The 27622-nt window shown below is 45.5% G+C and overlaps 1 protein-coding gene and 1 non-coding gene across 8 annotated transcripts; one reads left to right on the forward strand and one right to left on the reverse strand.

The window, feature by feature from the left end:
• Positions 1-1031: 1031 nt before the first annotated feature.
• Positions 1032-1113, reverse strand: trnas-aga (transfer RNA serine (anticodon AGA)). The gene has a single exon. It is a non-coding gene; the product is annotated as a tRNA-Ser (tRNA).
• A 2304-nt stretch (positions 1114-3417) lies between these two features.
• On the forward strand, positions 3418-27090 carry LOC118384192 (nucleosome-remodeling factor subunit BPTF-like). Of its 7 annotated transcripts, XM_052519027.1 has the most exons (31): positions 3418-4151; positions 5838-6660; positions 7632-7852; positions 10030-10203; positions 11724-11924; positions 12175-12323; positions 12632-12990; positions 13144-13275; positions 13624-13753; positions 13882-14017; positions 14159-14473; positions 14689-16570; positions 16777-16901; positions 17013-17141; positions 17401-17551; positions 17733-17856; positions 18165-18384; positions 18944-19114; positions 19664-19806; positions 19986-20115; positions 20418-20659; positions 20754-21000; positions 21132-21505; positions 21536-22362; positions 22571-22796; positions 22976-23259; positions 23366-23554; positions 23655-23847; positions 24131-24215; positions 24421-24607; positions 26212-27090. In XM_052519027.1, exons 1-31 carry the CDS (start codon positions 3671-3673, stop codon positions 26246-26248), a joined length of 9087 nt encoding a protein of 3028 aa, XP_052374987.1. In that variant the 5' UTR covers positions 3418-3670; the 3' UTR covers positions 26249-27090. The 7 variants fall into 7 exon arrangements, with proteins under 7 accessions (XP_052374987.1, XP_052374986.1, XP_052374984.1 ...); XM_052519026.1 differs by having other exon boundaries at positions 21132-22362; positions 25155-27090; XM_052519024.1 differs by having other exon boundaries at positions 21132-22362.
• Positions 27091-27622: the final 532 nt, after the last annotated feature.

Here is a 27622-nt window from a genome sequence, read left to right on the forward strand (position 1 = left end):
GTTTATCTCTGCTTGGTGTCTGTGCGCGCGTCAGTTTATCCATTCGGAGGTGTGGGAATGTGCAGAGAAATACATATTTGTATTCTCCTTCAGACATCTAGAAACATTGACACACACAGTGAAATAACACTGAACTTACAGGCATCCTGTCACTCACCCTGGGCCACACTAGTTCATTATCCACTATTGGAAGGTAGTATTCGAAGGCAAAACTTTTCAGATCTTCCCACTGCTATTCTTTATGCTGTCATCATATTCAAATAGGAATAAAGACACCACTGATGTTCACCCGCTTACCAACCTCATGCAAATAGTCTGTGAAATGCAAGCATTGGATTCTTTGTACTCCAGTCACCCTGTTACTTATCAGACAGATATCTCAATGGTGTACTTTTACACTACCACCATGACACTGTTAAAATGTCTCAATACTACAATCCAGACTATCAGATCAAGCATGCCAAAACATGTTTGTTATACAATGTCTTTAATGGGTACACATAGTTTCCAATATGAAAACGAATCTGTTGTACCCACTACATTACATTAAACACAGACGCAACTAAAAGGTCTGTGGTAAAGATAATCATCCTTGTATGACTGCAATCCCTGCCTGCTGACAGAAATGTTTATGCTGGTATACATAATGCATTATCGCCACCTCCTGGCAACTATATCATCTGAAATTAATTCGTTTTCCTCATGCCACCATTCGGTTCGACCATTGCAAGGCGCTATAATAATGTTAATATTTTACCCGTTTTCAATTTATTAGATATAAAAGTATGCATATATCAATGTTTTCAAAGACTCTTTTAAAAAATAACGTTAAAATAAATGTTGTAAAAGTGCATCACCACGATAATGGGGTGTCGTTTTTGCGTCCTTACATGTCCGTTGCGAGAATCATTCGAGATGAATTAGTAAATGCTGCATTTTTCTGTATGAACGAACTGCATTTGTACACAATTATGATCAGACCACAAGAGTGGACGATATGGCTTTTCGCAAAAACCTACAAAAGCATTGACCGTTGTCGGCAGGATTCGAACCTGCGCGGGAAGATCCCAATGGATTTCTAGTCCATCGCCTTAACCACTCGGCCACGACAACCTGATAATAAATTCATCAGAATGTGTGTAACCTACATCATGAGGTTTTTGTCGAAAGTTTCTGCTTAATCATTTGGAATTTACTTGATTGTAACTTTTTTACAAAATTGTATGAGGTTGTCGTGGCCGAGTGGTTAAGGCGACTATTTTAACATCAGCCGTAACGTGACGATGAGGAAATGTCTACTTTTGGAGACATTGTAACACATACAGACAGTAACTTTATGATTAATGATGTATATACATGGTGGTATGATCTATATTGTTATATACAGTACCAGTCAAAAGTGGACACACCTACTAATTCAAGTGTGAACACATCAAAACTATGAAATAACACAACCAAAAAATGTATTAAACAAATCTAAATATATTTCTTATTTGAGATTCTTCAAAGTAGCCACCCTTTGCCTCCTTGATGACACCTTTGCACAATCTTGGCGTTCTCTCAACCAACTTCATGAGGAATGCTTTTCCAACAGTCTTGAAGCTTCCACATATGCTGAGCACTTGTTGGCTGCTTTTCCCTGCAGTCCAACTCATCCCAAACCACCTCAATTGGGTTGAGGTCGGGTTATTGTGGAGGCCAGATATTCTGGTTAAGTGTGCCTTGAATGCTAAATAAATCACAGGCAGTGTCACCAGCAAAGCACCCCCACACCATCACCCCCCCCTATTCAATGCTTCACGGTGGGAACCACACATACGGAGATCATCCGTTCACATATTCTGAATCTCACAAAGACACAGCGGTTAGAACCAAAAAGCTCACATTTGGACTGATCAGACAAAAGTACACATTTCCACCAGTCTAATGTCCAATGCTTGTGTTTCTTGGTCCAAGCTAGTTTCTTATTATTATTGGTGTCCTTCAGTAGTGGTTTCTTTGCAACAATTCGACAATGAAGGCCTGATTCACGTAGTCTCCTCTGAACAGTTGATGTTGAGATGTGTCTGTTACTTGAACTCTGTGAAGCATTTATTTGGGCTCTGCAGCAGAGGTAACTCTGGGTCTTCCTTTCCTGTGGCGGTCCTCATGAGAGGCAGTTTCATCATAGCCCTTGATGGTTTTTGCGACTGCATTTGAAGAAACTTTCAAAGTTCTTGACATTTTCCGCATTGACTGACCTTCACGTCTTCAAGTAATGATGGACTGTCATTTCTCTTTGTTTATTTGGACTTGGTCTTTTATCAAATAGGGCTATCTTCTGTATACCTTGTCACAACACAACTGATTGGCTCAAACACATTAAGAAGGAAAGAAATTCCATAAATAAACTTTTAACAAGGCACACCTGTTAATTGAAATGCATTCCAGGTGACTACCTCATGAAGCTGGTTGAGAGAATGCCAAGTGTGTGCAAAGCTGTCATCAAGGTGGCTGATTTGTTTAACACTTTTTTGCTTACAACATGATTCCATATGTGTTATTTCATAGTTTTGATGTCTTCACTATTATTCTACAATGTAGAAAATAGTAAAATAAAGAAAAGCCCTTGAATGAGTAGGTGTGTCCAAACTGCTGACTGGTACTGTACATCATTGGTTAATACGATAAGGTTATCTATCATACATAGTCATGTTGTGATGGAGATAAGTCTATGATTGGATACATTGCAACACCAACAAGTAATATTGTGATATACAGTATGAAATATACAGATTGGCCAGTGCTATCCGGGACCTTCGGGACATTCCTACCCTAAACCCTAACCTTAATCACAAAGGATGAATTACCCTAACCTTAGCCCTTACTTATCCCTAACCAACGTCAATGGTGTTTGGCGACGTCCCAATGATCCCGTATAGCACGCACCGATACAGATTATAACCTCTTCTGATGATGTGATTTCAGTAATTGTGGTGGAAGATAAGATTGATCATCTCCCCTTTCAAATTAAACATTAAAAAAACGCATTATCAGATCTTTTGTATTCATCCAATGCATACCCTTGGCAGAATACTTTTTTAAAATGACTTCACCTCTATGACTCTAGGAGTAAAATCATGAAGGGGTATGCTTAAATTTGCAAAATAATAATTTAACATTATAACTTGAGAAAAATGAGAAAATAGCAACAAATGTTAGTTTTAAAAAATGAAAAGCAAGATAGAAACAAGCTAGGTATCATATCCTTTTCCCATTTATAGATATTCATAATACACTTTTGTAGCCTACTTGACAAAACATAATTTCGGTCTTTTTATTTTGCAACCTTCAGTTCAGAGTGCAATGACTGAATGAATGTATATACAAATCCCTGTGCCTGTTCAGGTCTACTGTACTGGAAGAACAGTCACCACGTGACATCAGCACTGGGCCTTCGGTCTGTTTTCAGTAGTCGGAGAGGAAGAAAAATGGCGGCTGCGACCGATCAGAAGCGGGACGCCAGCCATTCGTTTTGAGCTTTCTCACGTAAACCGAGACCGGGGCTTTACGGGACTACTTCTTTGGAATCTACGCAAATCAAGCTTTCTGGCGGTACCCGTTTTTCTTGTTTCTGTGAAGGCTAAATAAACGCAGAAATTGAAATTGAAAATAATAGCTTTTATATATAATGAGGGGGAAAAGAGGCAGGCCGCCCAAAACCCTGCGGATGCAGGAGCCTTCATCCGAGCCGGAGCGTGGCTTGAGACCCAGGAGGGAGTTGAGGGCAAAGGGGAGAGGTAGTGCCGAGGTCGATTTTGAGAGTCCCAAGAGGGGAAATAACTCTTCGTCTAGGGGCAGGAGGAAAGTGGGATCATCTCGCGGTAGGGGAAGAGGCAGAGGTTGTGGTGGCAGAGGTACTAGGGGCAGACGGTCAATCGCTAGATCTGTGGTTTATGATGATCATGAAAGTGAGGAAGATGATGATGCTGTGAGTTTGAGATCTGAGGAGGACGAGTTGATAGAGGAAGAGACGATAACAGACGAGGAAGAAGAGGCCCTCAACGAGGAGTCAGACCCGCTTGAGGAAATACTCGAGGAGGATGATGATGATGCCAGCTACTGTACTGAAAGCAGCTTTCGGAGTCAGAGCACTCATGGCAGCACTCCGGGTAAAAACGCAATATTGCTCAAGCTGCTTAGAGAATGTTTGAAAACAATGACATTGTAACTAATTATAATTTGTCTGGGCTTATTTTCATTGGCATTAGTTCTTATAGTGCAGGAAGCTGTATTGTTCAAAATGGAGAATGCACTGCCTGTGTATAAAAACAGGCCTAGTTTGAGTTCAAAATTGTTGATGATGGAATGAAAGCTTTGCATTTAGCGATCTAGGCAGTGCACGAGAGCCGAATTGCACATGTTTGAATTCTGAAACATCTTTAACTAACAGTATTGTGCAAGATATTATAATTGTGTTTGCTAGTTTTGGATCTGACTTGGCTATTGCAAGAGCTAGGTAGTTATAACATACCTTATCTAACGTTAGCAAGCTAGGCTAACAAGCGAATGCCTAAACCTGCTAAACAGCTGTGAATGCAGATTTATCATTTAGAAAACAATTAAAATGACGAACAACCTTATTAACATTCCAGAGTAGGTAACATACACTAATAACTAGAGTGTTTCGAATTATAAAACAACCCTTGATGATGCATAATTTCCTTGCAGGGGAATAGCTACTTAGCATGTCTAGCTAGTTAAATACTTTGGCAAATGTGTCTATAAATTAATGAGACTTAATTAACTTGGGGGTTTTCTTTAACACACTCTTACTTATCATTAGCTTCTTATATCCAGCATAGGTTTATTTTTACAGCTGAGAAGCAGATGAGTTCTTCAAGCTAGCTAGTTAGCAATGTCATGGGCTTGTGCTCTTGTCCAGGAGGACCCAGCTGGCTTGCTAGTAATCCACATCAGCTCGAGCTAATGACAGGACAGGGTACCATGTGGCCCATTGTTTTGAAAATAAGCGCTCACAATTTCACCAGTTGTAACTATGTGAGGAAGAAGTTTCAGTCATGCAGCACAATAATGTTTTACATTCCCCAAAATACATAATAGGATTATTAATTTCAATGTTAAATTAATATCTATACTATTTAATATCCATAATATGTTCTAAACTTTGGAAATTAAATGCAAAAGTTATTTTTGTTTCAACACACTTTTGATGCAGATTTTCTTACACAATAGATATAAGTAACTATTTAGATTATATTAAAGTTCATTATTATTTGTGGAAAGTATCATTTGAAAGATACTGACAAACAATGTAAGAAAGATCCAAAACATATCTGTAGAATAGCAGAAAAGTAATGGTTATGTTGCTGTTGCAAAACATTATCACAGTGTTTGGATTAGACCCATTTTAAGAAGTCATTTTTTTTTTACATTAAAGGGAATGTCCATTATGTTAAATTGTTGTTCTTGACTTTCTCAATTGCAATAATATAACCCCTCTCAATTTTCTTGGTTCCTGGGTTTAATACCCTTGCCAACTTTGAGTTGGTGTAGTGTTTCGCCAAGTCCAAGACTTGATTTGTTTTAAAGCAGACCTGTCACCAATATAAAGAATCAAACATATTTCTGTGGCCATGGCTAACATTTGTTCGCTTGTGTAAATTCTGTCTTCAACTTGTTTCTTTGAATTTTCATTAATGTATGATGTAAGCCCTTGAGACAATGTAATTCTGCTTTGTCTGGGTTTTATGTATGATTTACAGAATGCAATTTCAGTTTTAGTCTTTAAATTACATGGATTATGGCATTCACTGCTCTCTCTCTCTGTCTGGCAGGGCGGAAGAGGATGCGGGTGCACTGCCCTCGCTCGCCCATCTTTGAGGAAAAGGAGATCCCTCCTCTGGAGCTGCCCAGAACCTCTGAGGATCTCATGGTGCCCAGCGAGGAACTGCTCAACGTGTCCTCCATCTACGAGGTCCTGCGCAACTTCAGCACAGTTCTGCGGCTCTCTCCCTTCCGCTTTGAGGACTTCTGTGCTGCGCTGGTAGGCCAGGAGCAGTGCACACTGATGGCAGAGACCCACACAGCCCTACTGAAGGCCATCCTGCGTGAGGAGGACACCTCCAACACCACGTTCGGTCCTGCTGACCTCAAGGACAGCGTCAACTCCACCCTCTACTTCATTGATGGTATGACGTGGCCCGAAGTGGTCCATGCCTACTGCGAGAGCGACCAGGAGTACCACCATGTCCTGCCCTACCAGGAGGTGGAGGACTACCCCTATGGCCCTCTGGACAGTAAGATCAAGGTGCTGCAGTTCTTGGTGGATCAGTTCCTCACCACCAATATCGCCCGCGAGGAGTTGATGTCAGAGGGGGTGGTGCAGTATGATGACCACTGCAGGGTGTGCCACAGGTTGGGGGACCTGTTGTGCTGTGAGACCTGCTCTGCTGTCTACCACCTGGAGTGTGTGAAGCCGCCGCTGGTAGAGGTGCCGGAGGACGAATGGCAGTGTGAGATCTGCGTGGCACACAAGGTGCCCGGGGTCACAGACTGTGTGACAGAGATGCAGAAGAGCAAACCCTACATCCGCCAGGAGCCCATCGGCTACGACCGCCACCGGAGGCAATACTGGTTCCTAAACCGAAGGATAATTGTGTAAGTAATTACTGGCCTCCACCCCACTTCCCTTGTTGTGACTTCATCAATATTATGCACCATCTCAATACCATACTGAGTGATCTCACCTGAGTGATACATTGTATTTTGTGATGTAGTCAGAGAGTGGATATATGTCCTTGAGGTTCTTGAAAACAAGTTAATCGATTGCCTTCAGAATTACTTAGATGTTTTTTCCAGTGCTGAATTGCTTGGTATAACATCAGTCATGTCTTGTGGATAGAATAATACACATTTTGTTGCTGAACACTATGTACACACAGATGGCCTGAGAGGGCTGATTTCAACTTGGAACATATATTTTTTTACTTGAATTTTAGTAGCTCGATGTTGTTGGTAATCACCCATATTCATGTAGAAGCAGCCTGGATTAAACATTTACTGCGTGTGAAAAATGTAGCTGATTTCAACGATGACTCAATCTGAAGAGTGGGATCTATCTGACAAGCTGTGGGAGGGATCATTAGTGGCGGTTTGAGACATCAGCCAGCGAGGCGAGGGTGCAGTGATTTATTAATTGTGCCCTTAGTTAGGGTGACACTCCTGTGCTGTGATGCCATAGCCCCCCTGAGAGTTTACTGAACTGCTGCTGGAGTATCTACTTCTTCATCATGTTGCCTCCTCCATTTTAACATATCTTCGCAATTGCTTGCAATTGGTCTCTCTTGCGAGAGGCAAACAAAAAGGAGTAAGGGTGCTGAAAAACAACATGCGCTCAAATGGAATTTAAGCTTATTGCCCATTTGCATTCAGTGTTTATTTTCCTTCGAAGTTAAGATATCTTTCTCTCCGGGTTAACGATGCCTCATGCAGCATGATATGCCATACAATGATGCCATCTCATGATCTATTCATTAAGGTCATTGAACCTGTTTTATAAACAAACTGATTGTCAATTATATTCCATCTTATTTGTCACAACTCTAATGGTTGTTGACCTGTTATTCCAGTGAGGAAGACGGGGAGCATGATAAGAAGAAGATCTGGTACTACAGCACAAAGGTCCAGCTGGGAGAGCTGATAGAGTGTCTAGACAAGGAGTACTGGGAAAACGACCTGTGTGCCGTCCTCGAGGAGATGAGAGAGGAGGTGCACACTCACATGGACATCACTGAGGACCTCACCAACAAGGCCCGCGGCAACAACAAGACCTTCCTCACGGCAGCCAACGGTAAGGCTAGACAGCCACCTGCTGGGCGCTCTGAATCACTGTCTGTCACACTGAAGCATTTTTAGCTGGTCCATGGCTTCTATGCATTGTTGATATAGAAATGTCAATGACGACCCCAAGGCTACATGTTGTGTAGGTCCTGTGAGATTTACATTCCAATACATCTCTGGTGAGGAGAGTACATTCTCCCTCGTGCTGAAGTATGATTAGGATGGTTGATCTATTAGAACTGTCAGATGGCCGCAGGTAGCCTAGTGGTTAGAGCGCTGGGTCAGTAACTGAACGGTTGCTGGTTCAAATACCTGAGATGATAAGGTGAAAAATCTGTCTGCGCTCTTGAGCAAGGCACTTAACTCTCATTTGCTCCAGGGGTGCTGTACTACTATGGCTGACCCTGTAAAACAACACATTTCACTGCACCTGTCCAGTGTATGTGATATTAAATAAGCATCAAACATCGTATATGTTGCTATTCCCCTTTCTTTCTCAGCCTTTTTACTTATCATGCAAACAGCGTTTTTCTTATTTCCATCGAAGGGAGAAAGTTTGTTTTAAACCAGTGTCGGTTTCTCTGTGTGGCTACTCTACTCCTCCTTGTTTGTTGTAGAGCCTTCCTTTGTTTCTGCATTTCCTGACCACTAGATCTCATAGTTTACACAAACCAAGTTTTATATGGTAAGCTTGCTTGGGTCTAGTTGTACTGTTTTGGCATCAGTCTCCTCAATTGTTAGACAATGAGGACTTTCTTTGACAGATATTCCAAAGACAAGGTGGATTTTGTTTAAAGTCAATGCAGAGTCTTTTCTCTCCTGTCTCGTTCCACCTGTACCATCTGTAGTGATGAACTGGCCTTGCTGGTATTTTATCCTCTTCAGAAGCCCACTGCTTCATCCTCCCTCTATCGTAACTCCTTTATCTCTCCCTATGAAAACCTCAGTCATCTTCGGAGTGTTGACCCACTGTTGTGTTTCAGGGAACAATAGTAGAGACAGCAAATCAGGAGTGACTCACTGACATGGGTTCTAATGAGTTGTTCTTTGTTTTAGCTGCCAATGGCTAACTATATTGGTGTTTAACTGTGCTGGTGATCATACGTGTTGTGACTTGGTTATTATTACCGGTCACAATCCGTTTCCACTCATTCTTCACACAGTTTCAAGTAGTGCTAGAAGGTGTATTAGCAATCTGCAAGATTGATATGTTTGTGTGGTTGTTCTCTGAAGGTGAGTGACTGCTTCTATGAGAACTAGGATGGAAGGGGTTAACCTAGTGACAGGATGATCTTGACACTGTTACAAGCATTATACATAGGGCCTGTTACTTTCCAATTGCAATTTATGTTTCAAAATGTGTAGGAGAGCAATTTTGGAAAGTAATTATGGTTTGACTCCATTATATATGTGCCATCCTGTAATAAAAAGGCATCATTTCAACAAACAGGCTAGGGCTAGTGAGCCAAACAACTCCATTCCATTTCTTATTGTCTAGCATAGCTTCTTCTGGTTGGGAATTAGCTACTTGACACATCTCCTTGTATTTTTTGGTGTTGTATTTTACCCCTTTTTTCTCCCCAATTTCAATCTTGTCTCATCGCTGCAACTCCCCCAACAGGCTTGGGGGGCAAAGGTCGAGTTATGCGTTCTCCGAAACATGTCTCATCAAACCGTGCTTCTTAACACCCGGCCGCTTAACCCGGAAGCCAGCCGCACCAATGTGTCGGAGGAAACACTATTCACCTGACCACCGAGGTCTGCCTGCAGGCAACCGGCCCGCCACAAGGAGTTGCTAGAGCGCGATGAGTCTGCAACATGTAGACCTACTGATTTACATAATAATGTGGTAAACAACATGTGACCTACTGATTTACATAATAATGTAGTAAACAACATGTAGACCTACTGATTTACATAATAATGTAGTAAACAACATGTAGACCTACTGATTTACATAATAATGTAGTAAACAACATGTAGACCTACTGATTTACATAATAATGTAGTAAACAACATGTAGACCTACTGATTTACATAATAATGTAGTAAACAACATGTAGACCTACTGATTTACATAATAATGTAGTAAACAGCATGTAGACTTACTGATTTACACATAAAGCTGAAACATAGTCTCCGGTCAAACAGACCTAACATGGTGTGTGGGTGTTGTTATTTGTGTAGATGAGATCCTGGAGCGTGTGCAGGGCAGGCAGGAACGCCGAGAATCGGAGCAGGCAAAGAAGGCCACTACAGACACCACCAAGATAGAGGAAGAGACCCCCACACACTGCTCTCAACTACCAGACCACAGAGAGCTTCAAGACTCCGAGTCTAAAGAGGAGGCAAGCTCACAAGGTAAGACTGGAATTACTCTTCTATGTGAGTTGTGTATTGCCTATGCTTTGGAGTCACTGCTACAGGCTTTTTGCTGCTGCTGCTTCTTGGCTAGATGATGATCTTCATGCTGGTTGGCTGCTCCTCAATGTGACCATTTGTTGATTTGATTATTGGCTGTTTGGTAGAAAGTCTACTAAAGAGTGCTCTTGGACCATTAAAGCTAAGTCATAGCTTCCTTTGAGGATGAGAGTGTCTTGAATGGCTGCAACACAGTTACACAGTATGCCTTTCTCTATCTACTGTCTACTAATTCAATACATAGATTACTAACAGAGCGAGTGGACTCTGTTTGGCAGCCTTCACTTAGTCACCCAGTCCAGAGTAATGAATGTAACAGAGGGGGCTCTACTCTGCCACAGTACTGCTCACCTCAGTATCACTCTGTAAACTGACCTGTGTTGCTGACTTACTGAGATAAATCAGGAATAAACATATTTTGTCTTAAGTATTTTCTTACTCCTTAAAGCACTCTGCTTTTCACATCTGCTTATGTAACGTTTAAATAGCCCATTATTGTATCCCTTTATTTCTGTGGTTTTCTTTTCCAAGAATTTGTCTTTCATCCATCTTCATATGATCGAGATCTGCCTGGTTATTGTCTTCCTTCAACAGATGCAATGTGCCTTTTTGCAGGATCTTGTGCTCTTGCCATCCATTTTGTGTTCCATTGTCTTGTGTAGTGTTCAGCATGCAAGGCTGAACAGTGCTCAGGAGGCTGTACGTGTAGCCTGTTGTTATTCTAGTCACTGTGTTCATTGCTTACATGTTCTATTTTCTCAATGCATTCATTGTGTTATCCGGATCCTGATGCGGTGCATTGTCTGATCCACACACTGTGAACTTGTTCTCAGATAATGGCGTTTCGGCAACAGCATCCCTGGCAGGCAGCGCCCACCACGCTAAGTCTGTCACAACCAGCCTCTTATTCTCACCCCAATTCATCGGGAAAATTGGCCTCTGTTCCTTTAGGGGAAACAAAAGGCTGGCTGCCTGCCTGAACCTTCCACCTGCTCCCTCAGCGCAGTATATACAGCAGGGCCATTTTAACCCACAGCTCAGATACACAATATCTTTCTTAATTTGGTTCTGCAGCCGCGTTTTGCACTGCTTGTGTTGTGTTGCACTGTGTTTTTAGCCTTATCTGTCAGCCTGGACTGCTGAAGTGCAAAGTCTTTGCCAGACTCACTGATTAAGCATTTCCCTGGTGTTATGCTAATTGTGCATTTTATCATTAAGGTGAGGCAGGGAAGGCATCAAGTCAAAAGCATTCTGTTTTTTACAATTGTTGTGGATTACAGGTTTTACTTTTTAAGTAGTTAATCCGTGTTTGCTCTGCATTGCCGTCATCATTTGCAATACTTTATCAGTGTAGACAGCTAGTGCCTGGTGCTGGTGTTGACGCATGTTTTCGCTCAAAGGGAGCCTAAGGGGTTTGTGCTGCTCAGCTTCTCACTGTTCAAACCTCTCCTCCTCCCCAGAGGATAAGCCTGTAGACTCCGAGTCCCATGGAGAGGAGGACCCCTCTGCCCAGTGCCAGCCTACTCCCCCACCACCACACCCTGGAGACGAGAACAGCAACAGCAGCCACGTCTCAGCGCCTGGGGTCCTCAGGAGGCCTGAAGAGCCAAACCTCGCTGACAGGTCCTCTCAGTCCTCCATCACCAGCCAGGACGACACGGGTACGACGTTGCCATACCATCCATACACTCAGGCCTCTGGAGGCACTCTGTTACTGATGCATGCCCTGACTCATTCAACTTTCAAGGGCCTTGACTACCAAGTGACATTAGAGATACTATTTGTATCATTGAACATTGCCTCCGCTGTGCTGGTTTTTGGCCCAATTAATCATGAATCCTTTATTCATGATTGTCTTCTCTCTTTTAATTCATCATCACTGATCTTAATGATGTGTTCTGTTGCTCGCAGTTGAAGGCAAGGAGATTAGGAATGGTGAGGGGTCAGCGTCTGGATGGACTAACAATCGCATAGTGACTCGTCTGCGTAACCCGGAGAGTAAGCTGAGCCAGCAAAAGACCCAGGGAGATGGCAGCCCTACGCCCAGGGACAGCAAGGAGGTGAGACACCAACCAGACACTGTTAACCTTCTGTCGTTTCTGTGGAATTTCACCCACAGCCTAGTCTCTCACATTAGGAGAAGGCAGCCGTAGCAGGATTAAATGGATTGTCCTGTTATATTTTCAATCATCTAGACTGAAATCCAGTCCTCTGTTCCACATCGACTCACTTTATTACACAATGTTACACAATTCATTGAACTACCGGTAGTCTCCCAATTGCCAAATCCCTATGGATACGATGTCTCTCTTCTTAGCTGTGTCTCTATTCAGCTCAGTGTATATATCCCCGTGTGTCTCTCCATTAGACATCTCCTGCCAGCTCTGAGAGTGAAGTGGCTCGTCTGGGTACTGTGAGGAAAGACTTGACGGTGAAGGGCATCCTGAACAACTTCTTCAAGCTGGGCCAGGAGGGCAAGTTCCGAGTCTACCACAACCAGTTCAGCACCAACACACTGGGCCTCAACAAGCACCAGCATCGTGAGGACCACGACAAGCGCCGCCACCTCTCCCATAAATTCAGCCTAACCCCCGCCGGGGATTTCAAGTGGAACGGCTCCATCCACGGATCCAAGGTGCTGACCATCTCCACCCTGCGGCTCACCATCATCCAGCTGGAGACCAATGTCCCCGCCCCCTTCCTGCACCCAAACTGGGCCTCTCACAGGTACGCTCCAGAACAGACTACTTACTCTGGCATAGGAAAGTGGGGTTCAGAACTGTTTCACACAATGGAGAAATGGAATATTATTGACTGATAAGGTCATGTGTGAAATCGTGTTTTGCTGTATAGTGAGGTTGTGGGTTTGGGATTTTCCAGGACAAACTGGATTAAAGCGGTGCAGATGTGCAGTAAGGCTCGGGAGTTTGCCTTGGCGCTGGCCATCATGGAGTGTGCCATCAAACCAGTGGTCATGCTGCCTGTCTGGAAAGATGCGCTTGGACACACCAGGTAAGAGACATTAGTTGTGAATCAAAGGACTTAATTCATTGCTGAATTGAGTTTTGAGTCATAGCACATCGACCCAACTCATCCTGCTCTCTGCGGTCTAATGTACAAGTGTACAATGCTAAACTGAATTAATTATATTGCTTCACTGCTCTGCTGATTATGAAGCATTCTGTTCACCTCTCCTCAGTGCAGAGGTCTGTAGTGGTGTGGGCAGTGTATGCAGAGTAGCTGACACTCTTCCCATGAGTGAGAGGAGGTTCATTGTTGAAGATAATGGAGCCCTGACTAAACAAGCCAGAGTCACCTTGCTGTTTTGATGTATTTTTTTTCCCCCTCCCCTCCCTTCAGGCTCCATCGCATGACCTCCATGGAGCGGGAGGAGAAAGAGAAGGGGAAAAAGAGAGAGAAAAAACTGGAGGACGAGGAGACTATGCAGCAGGCCACCTGGGTGAAGTACACCATCCCCATCAAACACCAGGTAAATCTGGGTTCACTTTCCTCTCAAGTCCTGTTTGGGCTTTTATGACTGCGTGATGTCTGACAACATAATCATCCCTTCTTTTGTGTGGTCTTTTATCTAACTGGTTCTTTCTCTCTGTGTGTAAGGTGTGGAAGCAGAAGGGGGAGGAGTACAGAGTAACTGGGTACGGGGGCTGGAGCTGGGTCAGTAAGACTCACGTCCATCGCTTTGTTCCCAGGCTACCAGGGAACACCAACGTCAACTACCGCAAAGCACTCGAAGGTAAGTGTTTCCTCTGTACACATATTATCTCTGTCTTATCTCACTGATGATGATCAAGGGCACTCAAGCCGAACATTTGGCTCCAGCATGCCTCAGTATAAATTAGGTACTTCATGTGTTTTCATTTTAATCTCTCTACAGCAGCTAAAACTGGCAAAGAAAATGCAACATCCTGCCCGAACAAACGAAAATGTTTGCTCAAAGCACCAACGAGCTCGGAAACCCAGGCAAAAGAGGAGTCTACTCCAATTACTGAAGAAAAAGACCAGGAGGAAACCTCCACCATGGAGTCATCTGGGAGCACTTTACCAGGAGAGGGGCAGACTCTGAAAGAGAAGGAAGAAAATAATATCACAGACGTGGAGGAGAAGAAAGATGATCAGGTGGAGGAGAAGACTGAGGACAAGATGGATGTTGACCCCAGTCCACCAGACACCTGTCTCAGTGAGGAAAAAGGTACAATGATATTAGTTTTCATCAATAAACAGAGAGGGTCCCCTGCTGTTTATCTGAATAAGACATTTTTATGAGATGACATTTGGTATTTTCCCCATTCCTACTATGATTGGCTGTGTTCTATATTAACCTGGTACTTAGCAGCTGTCTTTCAGGTCTCACAGTTAGCATTTTTTGGCTAATATCATTCATGGAGTTCTCTCTCTCGCTTTTAGGTATAGTGGACAGCAAATGCCCCTCGTCACTGACTGACCCTGCTGTAAAGGAGGAGCCCGGGGAGGAAGAAGAACCTAAGCAGGAGGACTCTGAGGCCAAGCCACCTGTCCGCCCCTTCAACTGGGATGTGGTGAACGTCAGCGAGGGATTCCAGCTCCGTACGGCCTACAAGAAGAAGGTGAAGACGTCCAAGCTCGACGGGCTGCTGGAGCGCAGAGTGAAACAGTTCACCCTGGAGGAGAAGCAGAGGCTAGAGCGCCTCAAACAGCAGTCAGCCCTGGCCAAACACACAGTCTCCAAGGAGAAAGTTAACACAGGGACTCCCACCACCATCAAGGCTTCTACAGCAGACAAGTTAGCAGTGACACCGTGCACAAGTCTGAAAGCTGAGGGACAAGCAGATTCAGTAGTTAAAGACACAATTGTTAAAAGGCTTGACTTTGACCAGGAGCAGCCAGTGAAATCCCAGCCCTCAGGAGAGACAGATAATCTGGACGTCAGATTAGGCTCCACCTGTAAACCCCAGGCAGCAGGAGCCACAGGCCCCAACCTCAACACCACAGGGTTGGCCAACCATGAGAGCAGCGTTCAGGGACATGTTGGGGATGCGTTATCTCAAACCGAGCTGAATGGAGGCTCCCAGAAAAGCATAGACCTCAACAACAAAGTCAATTTGACATCTCTAGAACCGGCTTTAGGTGCGGCCAAACCTCCCAGAGCAGAAGTGACGATAGCAGGAGAAAACGGTAGGAAGCATGGTTATGAGGAGACAGAGCAAGGTAATGGACAGAGGGAGATAGAAAGCAAACCACATTTAGTGCAGGTGAATGGGAAAGACGCTGTTGACACCAAGGCTCCTGTAGACTCAAAGATGCACTTAAACCTGGCCAACAAAGTGGACACCAAGGTCATGCTCCAGACGTTAGAGGGTGAGATCAAAACACTGCCAGTGAGGGAACCTGTAAAATCCATTATGAACGGTACTCTCTCTCAGGACGGGTTAAAGGTCAACAACACTGTGTTAGCCACCAGCCCAGCCTCGGCGGACGTAGAGAGAAGGGTTGTGGTGTCCGAGCCTGACTATCTGCCACCTCAGAAGGTTGCCAGACTGGAGAATAATGGCGACAGGGTGGCAGACTCCGTCACGTCGTCACTGTTAGGGCTGCCCACTGGTGTTCCCACGGTAAGCAACAGCACCAAGTCTGAGCCAATGGAGATTGGGCAGACGGCATCCAATAAGATCACCCCGTTTCCTATCCCCACTGCAGAGGAGTCCAGCTTGAGTAACAACACCACAGTGAACAGCAGTAGCAGTACTGGAGTGCTGAAGACCATCACCCAAGTCACCACAACCACTACTACCACCATGTCAACAGAGTCTCGCACGGTGCAGATAGCCGAGGTCTCCAGCAGCACTAAGCCTGCAGTGACGCCTGCTGCAGAGAGCAGTGCTGTATCCACCCTCACCACCATGACCAAGACCACCGTCACCAGGGTGTGCTCCCCGACCCTCGGGGCCACTGTCTCCGAGGAGACCAAGACTGTTGTCACTGCAATGTTGATAGATGCCAAATCTGGCCCCTCAGGCTCTTCAGTCACCTCCATGACAGTCAGTAAGGAGTACTCCACCAGAGACCGTGTTCGGCTGCTAAAGTTCTCCCGTTCCAAGAAGACCCGCTCTGGCACGGCCCTCCCCTCCTACCGCAAGTTTGTCACCAAGAGTAGCAAGAAGAGCATCTTTGTACTGCCTAATGATGACCTGAAGAAGCTGGCGAGGAGAGGGGGTATCAGAGAGGTACCTATCTTCAACTACAACGCCAAACCAGCTCTGGACATCTGGCCCTATCCCTCCCCCAGACCCACCTTTGGAATCACGTGGAGGTTAGTCACGTAGTTGACCCTGAGCCATTAGGCTGCCATTGACGCAGTGGACCATCTCATATGCCGTGCACTGAAATGAAAACAAAGAAAGACAACAATGCTTTGGCTAAAACCATTGAGAACATGGAACCATGTACATTTGTCCATATAGCTGTTTGGTTAAAGGTTGTTCTGATAACACTCACTGACGTGGGTCTCCTATGCAGATACCGTCTCCAGACTGTGAAGTCTCTGGCGGGGGTCAGTCTGATGCTGCGGCTGCTCTGGGCCTGCCTGAGGTGGGATGACATGGCTGTCAAGCCCTCCCCTGCTGTAGGAACCACCCGCACAGGTGAGAGCACAGCAATCCTACCCTCCTCTCTCTGCCCTCATCCTTCCTGTCTCTCAATTTGAAGATGAGTTACCATTTCAAACAAACATATTTCCTTTCTGCTTTCCCCAGAATCCTCGGAGACGGCGATCACCACAACAGAGATCATCAAGCGGCGAGATGTGGGGCCGCACGGCATCCGGTCTGAATACTGCATCAGGAAGATCATCTGCCCAATTGGCGTTACCGAAGCTCCCAAAGGTAAAAGGATGAAACTGCATCCCAAATTCTCTTAGGATCACGCTGTCACAATCCTATAGTGGTCTCATGAATCTTTGCTCAGCTTGTTCCTCACCTCTTCTAGTGTTCTCTCTCAAGTACCTGAGTAGGCAAATCCTTTGCAATGTAAGTGAAAATATGGAGTTTAAGTAAGTTGTTTATCCCACGATAGAAAGAGTGACATTAATTGACAGATGTCGTTTTCCCCTTTACCTCATCCTTTTTCTGTCCTCCTGGGTAGAAACTCCCACTCCCCAGAGGAAAGGCCTGCGCTCCAGTGCTCTGAGGCCAAAGAAGCCTGAGCCGGCCAAGCAGACTGGACCCATCATCTTAGAGACGTGGGTGGCCGAGGAGGAGCTGGAGATCTGGGAGATCAGAGCCTTTTCAGAAAGGTGAGCAGGTGGACTGTCCTTATCATTGTTGCTGGGGCTGGAGAGAATAAGCTGCTGTACTGCTTGATATTATGTGACCTTTGAACCTTTACTTCCCTCAAGATGTCTTGTTGTAACCCTGCCCAGGTCTGTTGTTATTGGATGTAGTATGACTAACTGACTTGTCCTCTTGTGGTCCCAGGGTAGAGAGGGAGAAGGCCCAGGCTGCAGACCAGGCTAAGGTTAGTAGAACGCTGAAGACAGCAGAGGAGGCCAAGGCCCAATTGGAGGCTCAGCTAAAGCACCAGAGATTGGCTGCTCAGCAGGTGGGAAGATCAGACAAGTTTCCACCTTGCACTATGGTGACACCTAGCCTCCCTACAATCCACCCCCCCTCAACCCAAACCTGGGGGGGCACAAACACTAAACACTGGGAGCTGGGGCATTTCAAGGGCCTCTGTTTGGTTTGGTTTTGATCCGAATAATTGTCCTTTTTAACCATGTTCAATTACAAATTTGATGTATTATTCAGATGAGACATGTTCACTCTTTTACTCCGGTCTCCACTTTACAATGAGTTTGGTGTTTCTATGTGGTTTAGCATAGATTTAGCATCTGAACCTTTGCATTGTAGAAACGGTTGGAGCAACAGAAGCCTGGTGCCACCACCTCCACCCCCACCAGCACCCCTACAACCTCAGCCTCTGGCACTCCGGCATCCCTGACCAGCCAGGTCACCCCGGGGACTAAACTGGTCCTGGCCACTAAGCTGGGGACACCTGTCACATTCCAGCAGAACAAGAACTTCCATCAGTCGTTTGCTTCATGGGTCAAGCAGGGCCAGGGTAGTCCAGGTGAGTTTGGCGATGACTAACTGATCATACAAAATCATGGCAGTGGCTATTGTGGGGGTGTGTTTTAAGTTGATAGTGATCCTTGGTAACAGTGTTGAAATATTATTTTTCATATTTCCATGTTTTTGGTCAGAAGGTGTTTTCATTCCCCATTCACTTTTTAATGGTGGCCATTGAGGTTCACTTGTGGATGTCAAATTGTTACAACAGATAACCTTAGGGTTTGGATTCAATTTTTTCATTTGACCTATTTTGATAGATATTTACGGTATGTTGAATTGCCTTAATGGCCAGTGGTGTCCACTTCCTGTATCTGAAACCCAGTCAAGTGTGGGGCTGGGAAAGAGAATTCTAAAAACATTTAGAATAACTTTTGACTCCTAGAAAAACGTTTCAGACTCATAATAAGTTAATCAGTCCAAAAAGCATTATGCAATGGCTTTGTTTGAATCAAAGCTGGGGGGAAAGGACCCCTTAGTGGACACCACTGCTATACATCCTGGCTGTTGTGGTTGCACATGCACACGGTGTGTGACTGCAGGTGGGGTGTGTCTTGCAGTCTCCACTTGCTCACGGGCCACCGTGGCCAACAGCATGGTCACCACCTCTGGACAAACGTTCCAGATCTCTGCCAGCCCGGTGACCATGGCTGGCCAGGTCATCACCGCCAAGCTACCCATCCCGGCCAACAGCAAGATTGTTACGGTCAACATGCCAACCACACAAGGAGGTATGGATAACCTTGCCGTCTGTATGGTTTTAGCCGGCATCACCGCATTGACATGGCCTACCCCCACTCAGCAGGCCTACCCCCACTCAGCCAAACCATGAACCATCTCACCCCAGTGGAATCTTTGAGGGGCTTTGAGTGTGCTGGCTGGCCTAATACGTAGAAAATGCCACTGATTTATACCAGAACATTCCAGGAAGGAGGACCCCTGGGATGCCCTGTCTGTCTCGCTCAGTAATAGTCCTGTCTGTCAGATTATTGATCCAATGGAAGCTTCCTTACGGTATCTTGGCTGCGTCCCAGACAGTCTCAACACAAAGGACCTGTTCTGCTTGATCCATACACTCTGTCCAGGTCATCTGCAAGAGGGGCAGGTGACATTTCTCCCAATGATGGCTGTATTTCTTTGACAAACTGAATTCCTAGTTCCATGAGCGTTTAACAAGGGCGTTTGATTTGTTGTAAATCTCATTATTGAGGTTCAACACCCTACTGTTTATCTACTTGTGGTGAATTCATATTGCTTAACACAGTCCCTCTTTGTCACAGGTATGGTGCAAGTCCAGCAGAATGTCCTGGGCATAATTCCATCCAGTACCCCAGGCAACCAGCGGACCTACTCCTCATTCCAGAACCGCAACGCCACCATCAACATCAGACCCAACACCTCCACCTCAACCACCACTCAACCGGTAGAGAATAGACATCCAAACAGATCTAGCCCTCTCTCTCACACATATTATTGCTTTCTTTTTACCTCTTATGCTCTCCCCTGCTCGTTCTTTGAGTTATAATCTTAATTGGAGTGTAGTGAAATTAGCGTAATCGTGTGTACTGTATCATTTATTTGTGTTTTGTTTCTTTGGACCAGGTCATTGCCACCGGAGCCCAGATCCGTCCGGGCATGACGGTGATCCGATCGCCCCTGCAGCAGGGCACCACCATGGGCAAAACCATCATCAGAACCCCCTTGATGATGCAACAAGGTATTCTACCAGCCAGTAGGTCTCTCCTCTGCCGCCTCCCAACCCGTGGCTGCATGGCTTTGCTCACTCCTCAGCATGCACATTACAGACAGTCAGCGACATGGCTTTGTTTTGATATGTTTATACGTATTTGTTTTATTCGGATGGATACTATATTTAGAACTGTATTGGTAGTCCTCCGATGTTAACTTTATGTATGACCTCTAGTCAATTCATTCATGATAAGTCACCTGATTTGTTTTGGGACTGTCCCATGCACTTTTCTTATTTAAGGCTACTTGTGTGTCCGTTTGTCTGCCTCACTGTCTGTCCTCTAGGCCAGCAGCAGGTGGTGACTCAGATCATACGGGGCCAACCTGTCTCCACAGCAGTCTCCAGTGCCAGCCCTGTGCAGACCAGCGCAGGCCAGAGGATGCTGGGTGCTGCCCCGTCCCCCCATCCTGTCACCCCTGCCCCCGGGCAGTCCCCATCACCATCCACCCCCCAAGGCGGCCGACCACAGCAGGGCCAGGTCAAACTCACCCTGGCACAGCTCACCCAGCTAACGCAGGGGACACAGGTGAGGAACTCTCTTTTACACCTACTTTCACACTCCTGTTGGATATATTCTCTGTGTGTTTTTATGTCTGACTGTGTGTGTCTGTGTGTTCCAGGGAGGGAACCAGGGTCTCACAGTAGTAATCCAGGGACAGGGACAGACCACAGGCCAGCTGCAAGTCATCCCCCAGGGGGTGACAGTCATCCCAGGCCCTGGGCAGCAGCTCATGCAGGCTGCCATGCCCAACGGCCAGGTGCAGCGCTTCCTCTTCACCCCAGGGGCATCAGCTCCCACCCCCGCAACCACGGCCAGTGCTGCTGTCACCCCCGTCACAGCCCCCACAACAACACCCTCAGTGCCAGGTATGAGGCCAGGCCACTTCAACAAGCATCGTACACAAGGCTTTGCAGAGTTGTGAATTAGATTGTTGGTCTCTAGTTTGTGTAGATGTGTTAATACTGTGCTGCTGTCTCCTCTCTCTCCTCCGTTGCAGCGCTGTCTCAGCCTCCGGTTCAGGCTCCCGCCACCTCTCAAGCACTGGCACCACCAGTCCAGCCTCCTCAACAGGCTATCGCTCCTGTCCAGCCTCCTCAACAGGCTATCGCTCCTGTCCAGCCCCCTCAACAGGCTATCGCTCCTGTCCAGCCCCCTCAACAGGCTATCGCTCCTGTCCAGCCCCCTCAACAGGCTATCGCTCCTGTCCAGCCCCCTCAACAGGCTATCGCTCCTGTCCAGCCCCCTCAACAGGCTATCGATCCTGTCCAGCCCCCTCAACAGGCTATCGCTCCTGTCCAGCCCCCTCAACAGGCTATCGCTCCTATCCAGCCCCCTCAACAGGCTATCGCTCCTGTCCAGCCCCCTCAACAGGCTATCGCTCCTGTCCAGCCCCTCCAACAGGCTATCGCTCCTGTCCAGCCCCCTCAACAGGCTATCGCTCCTGTCCAGCCCCCTCAACAGGCTATCGCTCCTGTCCAGCCCCCTCAACAGGCTATCGCTCCAGTCCAGCCCCCTCAACAGCCTATCGCTCCTGTCCAGCCTCCTGCCCTCGCTCCTGCCCCCCCTCCAGTGTCCACACATCAGACTCAACCCCCTCAGACTCAAGTACACATCCCCCTCCAGTCCCGAACTGCATTACCCATCCAGCAGATAGCCCAGATCCCAACCTCTCCACAACAGGTCCATATGAAGACACTCTCGGTCTCCCCCTCTATCACCCAGGCCACAGTGAGGCCCATCCAGGCCCATGCTCAACTCCAGCCCCAGGTTACGGCTCAGATCAGGCCCCAGCAGCAGCTGCAGCTCCACCACCAACACCAGCTGATCACAGTGCCGGGGCTGCAGCAGCAGGTCCAGGTGCTGGGCACCATCCAGACCCACGTGGCGGCCCAGCTCCAGGCCCAGCAGGGTGGGGCGGTGCCCCAGCAGATCAAGCTGCAGCTGCCTATCCAGATCCAGCAGGCAGGAGGCCAGATGCAGGCCCACCAGATCCAGAACGTGGTGACCATCCAGACAGCCAGTGTGCAGGACCACCTGCAGAGGATCCAGCAGCTCAGAGAGCAGCAGCAGAAGAAGAAGCAGCAGGAGGCCAAAAGGGAGCAGAGCCTGCAGGCCTCCAGTCCCAGCGACATCATCCAGAAACAGGTGGTGATGAAGCAGAATGCTGTGATAGAAAATCTGAAACAGAGGAAGACCATGACTCCAGCAGAGCGGGAGGAGAACCAGAGGTATGGCTGTAATTATTCACAGACATGACCCTTACATAACGACATTAATATGAATTACAGTACCTTTTTTTTATCTATTTGTCAGTTCCAAAACCTTACTATGCTTAATCCTACCAACAATCGCCAACTATTTTGTGTTAGTTGTAATTTTGTCTGATTCCATGATGAGTCTGACAAGCCCTCCCTTCCTCTAACCCCTGCTGAGCAGAATAATCGTCTGCAACCAGGTTATGAAGTTCATCCTGGACAAGATCGACAAGGACGAGAAGCAGGCGGCTAAGAAGAGGAAGAAGGAGGAGTCTGTGGAGCAGAAACGCAGCAAGCAGAATGCCACCAAGCTCTCGGCTCTGCTCTTCAAGCACAAAGAGCAGCTCAAGGCTGAGATCCTGAAGAAGAGGGCTCTACTGGACAAGGAGCTGCAGCTGGAGGTTCAGGTCAGTGCCAAAGCCACCTCTGCATCATAGGCCACTGTATTGTAGTGCTCCAGTAGGGTGTAGAAGTGTGATATTGGATGTGTTGCGGCCACTGCCTAGGAATTCCTTACATTGTGATACCAACTGTTAACCATTCTCTCTCTCGCTCCCCTTCCTTTCCTCTATGTCCTCCCTCTCAGGAGGAGCTGAGGAGGGACATCAGCAGGCTGAGGAAGGAGAAGGAGAAGGCCCAAGCTGCAGCCTCTCAGGCAGCCGCTGCTGCAGCCGCAGCCCAGGTGGTCTCATCCCTCTCCCCCACCATGGCTTCGCTCTCCTCCACCCACAAACGCAAGAGGGACGACGAGAGGGACTCGTCCTCCGCTAAGCCCAAGAAGAAGAAGATGATGATATCCACTACCTCAAAGGATCACAAGAAGGAAGTCAAGCTGTACTGTGTCTGTAAAACACCCTATGACGAGGCCAAGTAAGATACGGATGCACCATATCGGGTTCCCATTGAAACACTGAACATGTAACTGAACTGTAGCATGTGTGTCAAAGACGTCAAATTTAAGTCCACATGGTTTCAGGTTCTACATTGGGTGCGACCTGTGCTCCAACTGGTTCCACGGTGCGTGTGTGGGCATCACGGAGAAGGAGGCCAAGAAGATGGACGACTACGTCTGTAATGGCTGCAAGCAGGGACAGGACTCACAGGACTCGGAGGGCACCAGGGAGGAGCTGTACTGCATCTGCCGGACGCCATATGATGAAACACAGTATGATAACACAATACACTAATAAGGTTATAGCTTGGGTGAACTGAATGTTATAGGTCCAAATATCCCTGACCTGTACTTCTCATGTCTTTTCTCCCAGGTTTTACATTGGCTGCGACCGTTGCCAGAACTGGTACCACGGGCGCTGTGTGGGCATTCTGCAGAGCGAGGCCACCCACATAGACGAGTACGTGTGCCCGCAGTGTCAATCCACGGAGGACGCCATGACGGTCCTCACACCATTAACCGACAAGGACCAAGAGGGTTTAAGAAGAATCCTGCGCTCCTTACAGGTATGAAAGCCTGTGGTCTCCTCTTCAGTGTCTCTACTGATAATGCATTTGATATGGATATGGCCAGAGTTGGGAGTCACATCATGTACCCTGTCTTGAATAAATGAAATGATTAAATGAAACAACGTTGCATTGCAGGACCAGTGTTCTGGTCTGGGGCACTACATTCTCAACATACTTCAGTATACCTCACTGTTGTAAATCTGGGGCACTACATTCTCAACATACTTCAGTATACCTCACTGTTGTAAATCTAGTGAAACATCTATTGTTCTGTTAACAGGCTCACAAAATGGCGTGGCCGTTCCTTGAACCAGTAGATCCCAACGATGCTCCTGATTATTATGGCGTTATAAAGGAACCGATGGGTAAGGGCAAGGGCAGATCTCTAAATCACTGTAATGTCATTGACTGTCGCTATTATTTCTGTTTTGGAGAAAAAACATTAACCTTGAATGTGTTGGAAAGTAGACACAATTTGTACTGGCTAGTGTTTATGTTGATTGTTTAGAAAATATAATAATTCACCAACACATTTACCTTTGCTCACCCTTCTCTATGTTTCATCCCCAGACCTCTCCACAATGGAAGACAAATTACAGAAACGTTATTACAACAAGCTCACTGAGTTTGTGGCGGACATGACCAAAGTCTTTGACAACTGCCGCTACTACAACCCCAACGACTCCCCCTTCTTTCAGTGTGCCGAAGTTCTCGAGTCATTCTTTGTACAGAAGCTCAAAGGTTTCAAAGCTAGCAGGTAAGTTTAGAGCTCTCATGACACCCAAAGCTCTTCAGAAGCCCTGTCGTTAATTCTCCTGTTAGAAAAGACTCCCTCCGTCATGCTCCTCTGCTTCCATGGTCTCATCTGACGTTAGGGCATGGGTAATGGCTTGGCAGTCATATAATGTTCATGACACTCCATGTGACTTTGAATCTGCTTTTGAGAATTTCCCAAGAACACCCTTTTTAAAATATTTTATTTTTCATTAAACCATGCAACTGTGTCATGCTAGTTAGCCTCATTCGCTCTCTGGGCATGTCCGTTTGTGTTGTAGTAGCCTGACTTTGGCTGTGGTCTTCCCCACAGACCTGGCTGTGGTTTGTGGGCTGCTTGGTAGAGGGATGCAGAGTCTTACCAACGCCTACAGGGCTGACTTCAGCTCAGACATCCTCCCTGCAATAGTTTTCAGTAGAGCTTCATTAATGTTTGTTCCATCTCTATGTCATGCATCACCTTGCATTGTGTCTCTTTCACCTGTACCGCATGCATTTGATTTATGCCACTCATTCTCTCTTTCTTGCAGATTGTGATGTCATAAGTCTGACGTTATAGCTGGAGTCTGAGCTGGATGCTGGGGTCTCTAGTAGTGAATCATGGAACTTGCTGTTTCATAAACAGTGGAAATTCTGTGTGATTATTGTCAGATTTAAAGAAATAAACACACAAACACAAGTGTTCTATCAGTGAAACAAACCATGCTTAAATGTACATTTGCAAGTATAGTAGCCAAATTCCAAAGATGCCTTCCTGTGACAATCACAAAATGGCAGCCATGTTGACACTTACAAATCAAGTTTTGAAGGGATATGCTTTTTCTCTATTATTTTGGTAATTTTACCATTTCAAATTGTATCAATCATCAGCAAGATAAGTGTCAGGGAAGCTTTTACTTAGAAATGTTTAATGTTTATTTATAGTTAGTTATTCTTGGAGAGGGAGATGTATAAACAACATTTGGGACCACATATGTAAAACTGTATATTTTATTATTATATATTTATCAAATTAAGCTCCTCTTCCTCATGGCCTTCTTTCTGCTAATTTAAATATAATGCATTTGTAATGAATGGGCATGATTTTAATATAGTGCACAGGTTTGTAGGTCAATTTTAGCTTAACTACTGGTTGATTTATTATTTGGATGTTTTAAATTTTGTGGTTAAAACAATAAGATGAATATTGTATGGTTTTTAATCCTTTTGTTAAGGATTATTTTATGGTTAAAACAAAGAGAGCGTATGGTCAGAGGAATTTATATAGACTTAAAATAATAAATATAATGTCACGGCTTAACTATTATTATTATTATTATTATTATTATTATTATTATAACTAAATTGGACCCCATGCCTTACTGCATGAAGGTACCTCAGGATGTAGACGTGAAGCACCATTTTCATTGACTAAGTCATTCCCAATGAATTAGAGCAGCCATGTTGGTCTATCTCCTTCCTGACCCCAAGGCATCCATTTTTTCTATCACTGTATTGTTGTTTGTTTTTTGTTCATGTCAGTATGTTTAAACTATTCATAAACATTTTTAAAGGTTCTCAACTGTTCCCCTTTTCCACATTCTATAGGTCTCATAACAACAAACTACAGACTTCGACCTCTTAGTATATACCACATATTTGAACAACAAAAAAATGCACTCTGCGAGAATTGGGGATCAATTCTGAACAATTAATCCATGTTGGGACCTGGCTCCTGTGCTTTGTGACCTCCACTCCTCTCCCTCCTTCTGGCCCCACTACGCAGCCCCCAAAGGAAGACTCTCCCTGTAAGACCAGCAGCGCTGCTCCCACACAACTGTCAGGTGGAGCTGCTGCCTGCCCACCTCTGCCACATGGACATTTGACAAGGGGTTAAAATGGAGGGTTTGAATAAAGGCATTTCTGAAAAAGGTTACCTTGAAGAAAATACTTTCTTTGGAGATCTCACGTTTCCTTGTTCCTTTTTTATTTGATTCTTTGATACCCCATCTAGCCAGTTGAAGAAATTAAGAAAAGCTTACGCTTCCATGGCCATGCCCATAACAAAACAAAAAAAAACATTTGACGCCTGTTTGAACGTTGAAAAATGTTGAGCTGAGTTGCACTCAGTGTATCAGATTGCACAGTGCACTTATGTGTGTCTCCCCTTTCAATCACTTTATTAGAGGTGGTGTGAAAGATCTCATTGGGAAGTACTTGCTTGATTTTGGACCTTCTAGCTTTCTGGACACTGTAACAGTTTGAGTTTCAGTCAAGCTATGCTGAAATGAATAAAGTATTTGGTATTAATTTCCCAGCAGTAATGACACTGCTAAGGATAAAAACACAACATGTATTTGAAGGTATCCTGCCCTGTTTGTAAAACTTGTCAGATTTTGAATTTTTGTTTTTGTATTACAGCTGAAGAGATTGATGTATATGAAACATAATAAATGGAGAAGACTGAGCTCTCTTCCACTACTGAAAGTGTTGGCATATGTTTTTGTGAAATAAATTGATCTAGCTATATGGAAATATTTTTCCCTCCAGCATTTACAGTGCATTCAAAGTATTCAGACCCCCTTGATGTTTCCACATTACAGCCATATTCTAAAATTGATTAAATAGTTGTTTTCCCCCTCGACACACAATACGCCATAATGACAAGGTAAAAACAGTTTTTAGGAATTTTAACATGTTTAAAGAAAAATATTAAAATTATAATCCCTGTTTACATAAGTATTCAGACCCTTTACTCAGATATTTTTGAAGCACCTTTTGGCAGCGATTTCAACCTTGTGTCTTCTTGAGTATGACGCTACTAGCTTGGCACACCTGTATTTGGGGAGTTTCTGTAGATCCTCAAGCTCTGTCAGGTTGAATGGGGAGCGTCGCTGCACAGCTATTTTCAGGTCTCTCCAGAGATGTTCGATCGGGTCCAAGTCCGGGCTCTGGCAGGGCCACTCAAGGACATTCAGAACCACTCCTGCGTTGTCTTGTCTGTGTGCTTCGAGTCGTC

This window comes from Oncorhynchus keta, chromosome 5 (genome assembly GCF_023373465.1).
Source record: "Oncorhynchus keta strain PuntledgeMale-10-30-2019 chromosome 5, Oket_V2, whole genome shotgun sequence".
Taxonomy (NCBI): domain Eukaryota; kingdom Metazoa; phylum Chordata; class Actinopteri; order Salmoniformes; family Salmonidae; genus Oncorhynchus; species Oncorhynchus keta.